The 12,075-nt window shown below is 42.7% G+C and overlaps 1 protein-coding gene across 2 annotated transcripts in view; it reads left to right on the top strand.

Annotated features, from left to right (window-relative positions):
• PIPOX (pipecolic acid and sarcosine oxidase) overlaps positions 1-12,075 on the top strand; it is a 326,531-nt gene that overhangs the window by 191,218 nt on the left and 123,238 nt on the right. For both annotated transcript variants that reach the window (XR_015308376.1, XM_086955131.1), the window contains exon 4: positions 4,277-4,459. Coding sequence is in view for 1 of the 2 variants with exons in the window: in XM_086955131.1 (XP_086811257.1) it covers positions 4,277-4,459 (183 nt within the window). In the remaining variant the exon portion in view is untranslated. The remainder of the gene's footprint in view (positions 1-4,276; positions 4,460-12,075) is intronic.

Here is a 12,075-nt window from a genome sequence, read left to right as displayed (position 1 = left end):
CATTTACTCGTTGACTTCACGCTTGTCTTTGACCATGTACAGCGCTCCGCTGATGTTTGGCTACGTTTGGGTTATAGAAATACCATATGCATCCATAGCCTTGCCGTGTCCTCTACCTTCATTGCATGCCCTGGCCATTTACCAGCCGCTCAAAGCAAGTGGTAAAAACCAGCAGAAAAGGACTCATCTCGACCAGAAGGGAAAATGACATGCGGAAAAGGACCTGGTATACTCGACTCTGCACTTTATTCCCCATTCTGGGCATAATAACTTGTAATGTCAATCGCTACCCCAAATCAAAAATGTTAAAGATGTGTCCGTTTTCCATTCATTTCGCACATGCGGTACCTGTTTCTTTGGTTAACACAGCTCGCTTTGTGCACTACGTGCTCCTTGAAATATGTTGCATATTGTAACTTACGCTGTTTGGCAGTCAGTGCAGTTTTGCAGCAGCAAAAATAAATGTCTATATTTTGTAACTATGAACCTTACTCTGGTGCAAATTTACTCCAGTGACAGCCTTATGTAATTCATCCCCTGTAATGTCACAGGATGCTAATATTTCGGAAAGGTAAACTTGTCAATTCGTTATATATAGATAATGTCACATCAAGATTGTTCGAGTTAGGAGCTGCTGTGCTACCATTACCAAATGACTCTATGCTATTGGGGCAGTTAATCCCCAGACTGCGCTTTTATTGATCAAATTAGTGGATTCTGGGAGTTGTAGTTTCGGCTTACTTCAATTTAACCATTGATCTAACACACCTGAAAACAATAATTTGCAAATAGAATTCCCAGGGCTGGAAACATTGTGACGGTGGCATGGAGTTTTTAGGGAACCTTAGCTGCATATTTCAAAGCTCTCACATTGTTGCATATTATGCAAATGTAAATATCCAGTTCTGGGTTCTTTGCCACTTTCTCGTGCTTGCAGTCCTGCATTGTATTGAGAAAAATAAATCTACAAAAATGCAAAGAAAATAACAAAAGTACAAAAGAAACTAGATGAGTTGCTGACGTCCCAATACTGTCACAGTGGAACACCTTCTTTATGTAATGTAACCCAAAAGAAGAACATGATATGATCTAAACCAATCAATCAATCAATCAAGACATTTATAGAGCGCACTACTTACCCGGAGGGTCTCAAGGCGCTTGGGGGGGGGGGGAGGGGGGTGCTGCTACTGCTCGAACAGCCAGGCAAAGCCAAACCAAAAGGCTGCTTTATTTTTAAAATGCTGATTTGTGTTTAAATGTTACCTTTTCCACCAAAGACCAGAATCTTTTGAAAAAACATTCATAGATGGATATCTGCAGTCAAGCATTAACATGGTTTCAATCTTTTCTGTGTGATAGACTTTAAACAGCAAAAATGTCCCGTTTTTCGTCAAGGCGTTAAAGGCTCCATTTTGTTGTTTTTCAGGGGTGATCCTTGAGCCCTACTCTATTCAATCTTTACATGGCTCCATTGACAAGATTCATAAAGACATTCAGGATTAAAGTAGTGTCTTACGCCACCTCATGCAGATGATTTTATCCATGGGGCTCGAAAAATCCACGCGCCCAGTAGCCAGATTTAATCAGGATGAGCTATTTTTCGGGCATAGTCACCCTTTCTGGCGAGTATGAAAACAGACTGACTCCTGACCTCTGCCTCTGAAAGCGGAGCAAATGTGACTAGTTAACAAGATTTAAAGGCATTTTTATTGCTTACAAAGTGAATGAGCAATGAGGATGCCTTTAAATCTTATCTTTTCACATTTGGTCTGTTTTCAGAGGAAGAGGTCAAATACATTACAGATAGTTCAAGTAGACTTTTCATTTTACTAGTCATCAAACAACACAAGTCCTAGTTCTCGAGGCAATACTTGTCTATTGACACTGTGCTTTGAGTGCCTTCAAGTAGCCTTGCCTCTCATACCACCCAAGAGGAACATTAAAACAGGAAAGCAGCCCCCATAGGTGAGCGTGATCCTATCTCCCTTCAGTTCTGTTACGGTGGAGAATAGTCGTTCGGCGTCTTCTCAGCACTCGAACTGGTTCTCGAAGGCACTCAAAGCACAGTGTCTTTGGTAGTGGCATTTAATTGAGTTGCCCTGAGGAAATTGCCTGATAAAAACCAAGGCAATGAAACATGTCGGCTGTAAGTAGGGTGTGAATCGATAGGTAGTATTCACATTCTCCTTTTTTATGTTTATGTGTTTACTGTTTGCAACAAAGAAAAGTTTATTGTCCTGGTTGCACGGTAACTTGTATGTTAAATGTCGTCTTCCAAGGTGATTGTTGGTCCTGAGTTGTTCTAAATGTGTAGATCAGAGCTAGGTTGCTTTTTTTTATAAGGGCAATAGACTGAGACATCTTGATAATCTCTATATTAAGAGATTTCCTGGGGTGATTAATGCTTAACCAGTGATGTTTACAGATCAATAGACAAGTATTGCCTCGAGAACTAGGACTTGTGTTGTTTGATGACTTACTGAGTGGAGGGCGTCCTAGTTTTGTCTTTCCCTCTAGACTCCTATTTTGTGTGCGCCTTTTCATTTTACTAGACCTGCAAGTCTAGTAATATTTTTATGATTTTTCGAGCCCTATTCCTTTGCTGTCTCAGAATTTTCCTTCAAAATGTGTTTATCCATCGCTATTGATTGGATACAGCAGAGTTACTTAAAGTCTAACTCAGACGCAACTGATATTCTTGTCTTCTGAAGACCAAAATGTTCAATTTTAGTGACTGGTGGCCCAAGGGCGTTCCGATCCCTTCCCCTCCAGCTTTGGTAGTTAGAAATCTGAGAATAAGATTTGACAAGCTCTCTTTCCTTCAGCAAATTCTCGGTACCGCAGAAATGTGTTTCTCTTTACTTTGCACCTTGAAGAAATTTGTGGAACTTCTATTGGTGGCCTGGAAAACAGTGGTGCATGCACTAATTACTTCAGGAATCAAATACTCAAACAACTTGGGCTGGGCGTAGTTTGCAAAATAGCGCTTCGCGAAACTACGCAAAGTGCACTTCGCACTACGCGAGCTACGCGTAGCACTACGCGAACTGCGTAGTAGCATGTTCGCACTGTGCAAGATGCCGTTTTCAATGATTGCACAGTGCGGTCAAGCATCCGGCACTGTGCAATCATTGAAAACGGCATCTTGCACAGTGCGAGCTGTAGTTTTCTGCCGCTCGAGTAGATTTTTACTCGAGCGGCAGCTTCCTCAACGTGGACTGGTAGTTTCTCATCGCGAGCGGTCGCGAGCATACGCGACCACTCGCAATGAGAAACCTGACCTTACCGGGAGGTTTATTTTCCACGCTCGCCAGCCGCAACTTGAAGTTGTGGATCGCGAACGAGGAAAAAGTCTTGCTGGGATATCATTTTGCTTGCTCACGGTTGCCAACTTGACGTTGAGGACCGCGAGCAAGCAAAAAATGACTGCTGTACTTCGCTACGCGTGTTAACACTGTGCTACGTGCAGTTTGCGTAGTGCGTAGTAGTGCAAACTACGCGAGCGTAGTGCTTTGCCCAGGCCTACAGAAAATCTTCATTTACGTTTGCCCAAAGCCGTGATTATCAGGCTGCACGTGGTGCACAATGCTGCTGCATGATTAGTCCTCGTCAGGCTTCTATTTTTCAACCTCTTAAACATTTGCATTGGTCGCCAGTGCAGAAGTGTATTCAGTTTAAGACCTTTGTCCTGGTACAGAATATCTCATGACACAGAGATCAGATCTTTAGGAAGAAGTTTTCAACATCACAATCGAGCAGAGATCTCCAATATAATAAGCCCATACTTTTGATGGTGTCAAGTTTGAGATAAAAAAAATTGGGAGCTAGATCCTTCTCTTTTGTAGCAGCAGAAGAACGGAATGAGCTTGCCTTATACTTGCATATCATCAACAACAAATTCAGTCTAGAAAATGTTTAAAGAGTTGGTTATTTACTTCTTTTCAGCCGTTCAGAATAGACAGTTTACTTTACTTATTGTTTTAGCACTGGGACGCCCTATTGGGGCAGCTGTTTGCGCTTTATAAATAGTGATTTATAAATAAATACATTCATTCATTCTTTCATCCATCCATTCAAAGATGAAAGTCAGCCAAGCCAGTATTTTCTTGCATTCTGGTACTTGTAGTTTTAATTGCCCTTTCATGACTGAAGTTCTAAAAGTGCTAGCAAGCAAATAAAAAACTGGCTGAGCTTCTACCTGGCGTTGAGCTTTCTGTTTTGGTGATCCGGCAGGCCAGACTCACTAACCGGATCTACTTGCTTCTCTCATTGGCAGGATCGCTTCCGGCAGCTGGGAGGAATTATTCGTGATGGGGAAAGGGTGACTGGCATCACACCGGGCACAGAAGTGATTGTGAACACTGCATCGCAGGTGTACCGAGCCAAGAGCCTAGTGATTACAGCTGGAGCCTGGGCCAGCAAGGTCCTAAGCCCTCTGGGCCTGCAGCTGCCTCTACAGGTAAGGATGGGTGCAGCTTGCAGGGCTCTGCTTATTGGAGGGGCAGGGCCTGGAAGAAAGAGCCATTTCACTTGGTCCAAAAGCTCCATGTCATGGGGACCAAGAAAAGCCTTTAGGACGTATAGGTTTACTTTCCCCATGTGTGGTTTTAAAGGTCATTGATGCAAACCTCTGTTGTTTAAAAGCAGCCTTGGACTGGCTAAAGGTGTCATCAGTACATAACACCAGCTATGTTGGGCTAAGAATTGGAGAGAACAGGGTCCAGGTTAACCTCTGTGCTATATGTGCTCTTGACCAAATTGCTAGAGTGCCAGAGCCTTGATGTTGGCCTATGTCAGGTCTTGTGGCTCAGTGGACTAATGTATCCACTCCAGCCACCTGTTTCAGCACTGGGGTTGATGGAGTGAGTACGGTTGAGTTGGGTGACAATAATAATCAGTTATCTGACAGTAGCACCAAGACAGCTACCTCCTCACCAATTAAATGTGCGATCTTCAAATATGCCTGGTATTTTTCTCAGTTGTGAGATGTGTGGCCAATCCTGGCTTTTTAGCATGTGTCACTTTGTGATCTGGTGCTCATGCACATGCATTTATAGTGAGAAAAGTAAAACTACAAGATCCAGGATGCATTGTTGTGTGAAATAAGAAGTTATGGCTAGGTAACATCTTCCACCAGGTATAGGCCAACTAGTTTGTAGTTTTCTTGCAGTAGAGTGTCATGTAGGCCTGCTGCAGTACCAAACATGTTTTGAGACACTATTATTCGTTTTCTCATTGCATGATAACGAAACACAAATGAAAAGAATTTGAATATGGTCTTCCTACAGACCACCCGGTGATGGGACGAACACCAAAAAAGGAGCGAGATTTCTGTGTTAACCTTATGGCTGACTTCAAAGAATGTAAAAGTTGCATGGGCAGAGCAACTTACATGTTAGTGTTCACAGGAACAGATTCAACCACCGAAAAAATGAGTTTGAGTACCACTGTACACGTTGCTTGTGATGATGCTGGAATGTTACAAGTTCTGGAAACCACATCTTGAGCATTGCCCAGTTCTAGAGGCTCCATCTACAGAACTGTGTCTGTCATGATGCCCCGTTTAGAGTTTTACGTGTTTTTCTGTAGACACTACTTACAGTAATCTGCTCAATTCTAGAAGCCCCCAAGAGTGCTTATTTAAAAAACACAAAATTAGGTGCAGGTCCTCAGGGTTTCTTCCCCCAAGACATTTTGAAAAAAACAGTCAAATTAAGCACAGTTGTCACTTAAATTTGGGAGTCTCTGAAAGAGCACCCTTCAATCAACCTATCAGTAATCTTGTAAAGCGCAACTACTCAACTGTGAGGGTCTTACTGTGCTGAGTGGGGGGGTGGATCTGCAGTTCAGTGGAAGAGCAATGTCTTGAGCTCCCTCCTGATTTGCGGCAGCGATGGTGATTGTTTGAGGTGCAAAGGCGGGGAGTTCCAGGTCTTCACATCGAGGTAGGAGAAGGATCTTCCCCCAGCCATAGTCTTGCGTATCCCAGTCGGCAGAGCGGAGATGTCTGGTGGGAGTGTAGACGGAGAGACTGTGGTTCAGGTATGCAGGTCCGGCGTTGTTGTCGGCGTGCATGAGAAGCTTGAAGGCGATTCTTTTGATAATAGGTAGCCAGTGAAGGTCTCTCAGGTGGCTGGTAATGTGGTTGCGGCGTGGGATGTTCAGGATGAGGGCGTACTGGTGTCCAACCCTAGAACTATTCCTGTCCTTTCATGGTCTACTTTGTGGATAGAGCAAGGAATGTGCTGTATTAAAAGCTGTTTTGTGCAGCAGGTAACCACTCTACCCACTCTTGGTACTACCACCACGCAGGCTGCCAGAGCACTAACCTGCATCGAGAGCGCGCTCTAGATTGGGATGGAGAACATTACCAGGACAATTTATTGTACAGCATGATCTGTGGTACCCAACTACTTTGTAATAACGTTTGCCTAACTTCATTTCTTTCCTAATACATTTGGTAAAAATGGTTGCTTGCTCATATCTTAGTTCTAGGTGTGTAGTGTTCCTATAGTTTGTTTATGACATTACACTGTTTTAAGTACGAGTGTCGGGTGTTGGCTTCGTTTCTTCACATCCCCTGATTAGAGCGCTGCTCGTTTGACCCGTCCTTACATTCTCTGTATGATTTGTCCTGAAACATTGAAGCACACTATCTTACTCTTTCACGCTTCCAAGTGATTATCAATACAACAAATCTCCTTGGAAAGGTTTTATACTACTTTAATCTGTCCTTAAACTAAGGTCAAACGAATGTCTCTGGACCTGTGACTTCCAGAGAGGATGGGCGGGTTGGACTCTTGTTGTCAAGCCTCTGCAGAAAATCCAACCACCTACTTCACACACATCACTGTGAATGCCAGGAAACCCAGTTTGCATTGTTCATTTTTTAGCAAACATGGACAGCACAGACGGAAACGCAAAGTATGATACCACTCAAAGTTCAAACTAAGTTTTATTCGATTTTCATAAAAGAAACCATAAAAACATAGAAATACAAAACGTTTGCTCAGTCATGTTTGTGAACAATTAGACGATTGAGCTCTAAAAACTGTCCATACAATCTCATTACTATATAGCCATTGTTGTCCTAAGACGAATGATAATACCACTCATATTGCTGTATTGATTTGTATATTCAAGACTTGTCCTACTTTTTCTCCGAATGCCACCATCTTTTCTCTCTGCCTATACAGAGACCAGTCCTTCCCTACTCCTAGCTAATACATCGGTTCCGTTTATATTCCTATCCAAAGTGGCACTACCAATGAAACTCCCTCACATGGGTATAAACTGAGATGCATGGCTCAATATGGGTTATTATAATGTTTCAGCAGTTGATTGCCTTACTGTTAACATGAGAGGTGGGAGGGTGTGTGGCATGACTCAGTGGTCGTGAGAGAGTTCTGCCAGATGCAAGACTCACAATGAGCTTGTGCACCTCTGACCACTACTACTCTGAGTACTACCACAGGGAATAATCTGTTTTCCTAGACACAACCCCGCATAAGCCTCACTTTCTCCAACTGTTTCTTACACATCAAAATGTTCGCTATCATCAGCCCAGAACTTAAAAAAGCCCACAGCGTTCTGACTCACCTACTCTGCTTAAAACAAACACTCCAATTTATTTATTCACTCACTTTCCTGCAAACGCATTCCCAAATGTATTAACTCACTCACTTGGTTGCTCCCTCACTTAATTCAGCTTTTTAGCAACTCATTTGTTCATCCATCAACCCAGCCACTGTCAAACCCACACAGTCCTTCAGTCCATCCACTCAGCAACTCACTCATCCACCGACTCACTTATATATTGACTGACACATTCACCGTCTCATCCAGTCACATATTTGTTCATTAACTCACTTATTTTTGCACCCATTTGCTCATAAAGCCACCATATTATTTACATAGCACTCGTGCACTTCACAAACCCGAAAATATCTCACTCATTCCTCCAGCCACTCATTCTCTCGCTTACACAATGACTCATGTATCCATCCACCCAGTAATCCTCTCACCACACACTCACTCAATCCACTCACCAATCAAGGTATTCACTTATCTTCGCACTCATATATGCACTCCTGCACCTACAGCTCACTAAGTATCTCAGTCACTTAATCACTCATCCAGCCACCCAGGCATTGACTCGCTGCACATCCAGTCATTTATTCCTTGTTCACCTAAGTACCCGCCTATAGAGACACTATCAGATATGGGTTTTAAAAACTTGTATTCATGATTTTTTTTTGCTATTTAACATTTGCAAAGATATACTAAGCCTGGGTTTAAAAACAAAATCAATCCAAATTCTCTCACCATGCCTATCCTTTCCCAGCACAATCAATACATACATTCCAATGCAGATAGAGTTGGGGCTCGACCAGGTGCCTGTTTTTTGCTCAGCTCAATGTCCACTTAGTCCCTCGAGCTCGAATGAGCCTAGCTTGCATGTGGACTGCCACCCACACTCTCACCTTTGACATGAAAAATTTAAAGCAAAACATTATGGGCCTTATTCTGAGTTTGGCAGTCGGTGAACTACTGTACCGGTGGTCTGACGGCAGTGAGCTCGGTGGTTCGACCACCATATTACAAGATTGGCAGATTGTGTTTCCAACGACACGGCTGAACCGCCGACACAGCCAGCACACCGCCGACCACCTGGGTTGCAGTCGGGGAAAGGCAGCTGCCATATGGCGGTACTGAGGAGCTCCACCATCGTCCGTATGACGTGTTGGCTTTCTGACGAGCCGACCGCAGCGGTCCAACGGTCAGCTTCGAGTCGGCGGTAATGAAGGATTTGGGGTGCATACTCGCCCCTCTCCTGTTCTTCCAAGCAGAGTTTGACATGGATCCCTTTCTCTAGGACCCCCTTCACAGCAGCATCTTTATCCCGAAGAATACGACCTGATCTACAGGTAACTACTTTTTGTGCCACATACCCATTGCTGGACTGGCCACATATGTGCCAGACTCCGACAATGGGTAGGTGGTATTTTTCCACATGTATCATGCATATGTGTACAATTGACACATGCTTTCGAAATGCACACACATGCATCAATAGATATGGAAAGCCATCGCCCACCGCCGCAAAACCGCTGCAGCCACACTGCTGGCCCCTTGGTCAACTTGTAATACGGTGGTCTACACACTGCCAGCGCTGTGGCTACTGGCGGCCGCAGACACGGTTTTCGGGCTGTTGGACTGCCAAACTTGTAATCAGGCCTTAGCATTTGTTTTACAATAGTAGTCACAAAGTGAAACCCATCTTGTAGCTGAACTACACAACAAGAAACAAAAAAGCCTGTGATCAATCCTAACTGTTCATCTCGCAAATTGTGTGCTCCTTAGCAAATATTCTATTTCACCGGGCCTCCTTTTTCTTTGTATCATATTTGAGAGCACCTTCAAATACATGGGTTCAGGATGTGCGCTGTACAAAACCTACTCGTGTATTCGATTTATCCGACTATAATGTTGCTCCATGAGTAATAAGAATCTAGGCCACTTATACGGATCACATGACTACCAACTTGCCTCTTAGTTCACTAATGGCTTTGTCATCAGGACAGGGGAAACAGGATTGTTTCTAAGTTCATATTTAAAATCTATCATTTTCAATACCTCTCAGTGTGGTATTATAATCTGATTTACTAAAGTGAAACGCTGCCCTACATTAAACAAATACACCTTTTTTATTTTTGAAGAGACTTATTGTATTTTCATACGATGTTTGTTGCACGCTTAACATGCTACACCTGTTCATTCCTTGGCTAGTCGTGCACAGGCTCTTAGAACCCAACCAAACCCTTATCTGAGCTATCACTGTTGATTTGTTGGCTCACTCACCTCTAGGTACTGCCCTCCTTCTGGAAACTGTGGAGGAGTCGAGCCTTTTCCTTGGGTGTAATTACTTCGTCCTCTATTCACTTGCATTATTTTGGTATTACATTTATGGTCATTATTCTAAGTTAGTATGCAGTCCTTTTCCTGTTGGCTTTTTTCACATAGCAGAATTGGTTGCTTCTGCACCCCAGGAGGAAGTCCTTTGCTCTGGCTCTTTGCTCTGGCCTTGTCTTAGTTTCTCTGGCCTTGTCTTAGTTTCTCACTGATCCCCTGCCCCTTTGCTTGCTTTGATTGACCTTTTGGGATCTCTGGGGCGAGTCTCTATTTCGCTGCTAAAAAAACAAACCTTACCTTTTTTCAGCGGTTGATGTATCTTGGTTGCAGCTGTGTCGTCGCCAATGTCTGAATTTTAGGGAGGCCCTTTGTCTAAATGCTGGCCCTCTCAAACACGAGTAGACCCCTTAGCTCCTCCACCGTGACCGAGCAAAATACACAGCAGCAAACACTAAAAGTAGTTAAAAAAACATATATTTTCAGCTTAATTGAGTCTGCAGGTCCAGAGAATGCAAGTGTCCTCTTGAGTCTGAGTGAATTGTGCCCTTCTGCTGACAGTGGCTTCCAGTTAGGAGTGCAAGTGAAAAAATCGATTTCACTTCTACATTGTCTGCTGCTGATTTTGTCATATACAGGATGCCATAAAATGCACTGTAAATCAGATGCTGCTTAATAGCCTGTTGTATAAAGTGTCACTTTGTATCATAAGCATTGCTCAATAAAGCTGCAGTTCTGAACATTGCAGGGAAACTGCTGAATTGCACAACAAGCTATCAATTGCAGTGTGAACAAGGATAAGTGAAATGATGAGGGTGTTTTGGACATGCAGTTGGTCACTGTTGGGTGGCACAGTGAGCAAAAAATGATGGACTGAAACGTGTCCCAAAGTAATTAATATAGGCTAAGGTTAATTCTAGCATTCCCCCATCACGGATCACTGACATATTATCGAGGGACATAATATCGAGTACCAAAAATATCGGCAACAAAATATCGACAGACAGAATATCGACTTTGTATCTACAAACAGGTAAGTACAAAAATATCAAGTAAAAAATATTGTTTACAAAAATATAGTTTGTAAAAATATCGACTTTATTACAAACAATGTTAAATTAAATTAATATTAAAAACTATTTACTAAAATATACTTAAAAAAACGTAAATTTCCTTATAATAATTAAATAATTAATTAACGTTATAAAAAAATTACATTCATTTTTGTTAAAACATATATAAATATAGTAATATAATATAATTTAAATATATCCAATATTATTACCGTAGGATAGCGGAAGTCTAAAATTACTATTCCCACTCCAGAGAGGGCAACAGTAGATAAGGCGTTGGATAGCGTAGAGGTAAAAATTACTATTCCCACTCCAGAGAGTGCAACAGTAGGGAAAGCGTTGGATAGCGTAGGGGTAAAAATTACTATTCCCACTCCAGAGAGTGCAACAGTAGGGAAAGGGTTGGATAGCGTAGGGGTAAAACTTACTATTCCCACTCCAGAGAGTTCAACAGTAGGGAAAGCGTTGGATAGCGTAGGGGTAAAAATTACTATTCCCACTCCAGAGAGTGCAACAGTAGGGAAAGGGTTGGATAGCATAGGGGTAAAAATTACTATTCCCGCTCCAGAGAGTGACACAGTAGGGAAAGGATTGGATAGCGTAGGGGTAAAAATTACTATTCCCACTCCAGAGAGTGCAACAGTACGGAAAGCGTTGAATAGCGTAGGGGTAAAAATTACTATTCCCACTCCAGAGAGTGCAACAGTAAGGAAAGCATTGGATAGCGTAGGGGTAAAAATTACTATTCCCACTCCAGAGAGTGCAACAGTAGGGAAAGCATTGGATAGCGTAGGGGTAAAAATTACTATTCCCACTCCAGAGAGTGCAACAGTAGGGAAAGCGTTGGATAGCGTAGGGGTAAAAATTACTATTCCCACTCCAGAGAGTGCAACAGTAGGGAAAGGGTTGGATAGTATCGGGGTAAAACTTACTATTCCCACTCCAGAGAGTGCAACAGTAGGGAAAGCGTTGGATAGAGTAGGGGTAAAACTTACTATTCCCACTCCAGAGAGTGCAACAGTAGGGAAAACGTTGGATAGCGCAGGGGTACAAATTACTATTCCCACTCCAAATAGTGCAACAGTAGGGAAAG

Source organism: Lissotriton vulgaris, chromosome 2_1 (assembly GCF_964263255.1).
Source record: "Lissotriton vulgaris chromosome 2_1, aLisVul1.2, whole genome shotgun sequence".
Lineage (NCBI taxonomy): Eukaryota > Metazoa > Chordata > Amphibia > Caudata > Salamandridae > Lissotriton > Lissotriton vulgaris.
Note: the sequence above shows the minus strand (reverse complement) of the source record. Positions and strands in the feature narration are given on the sequence as shown.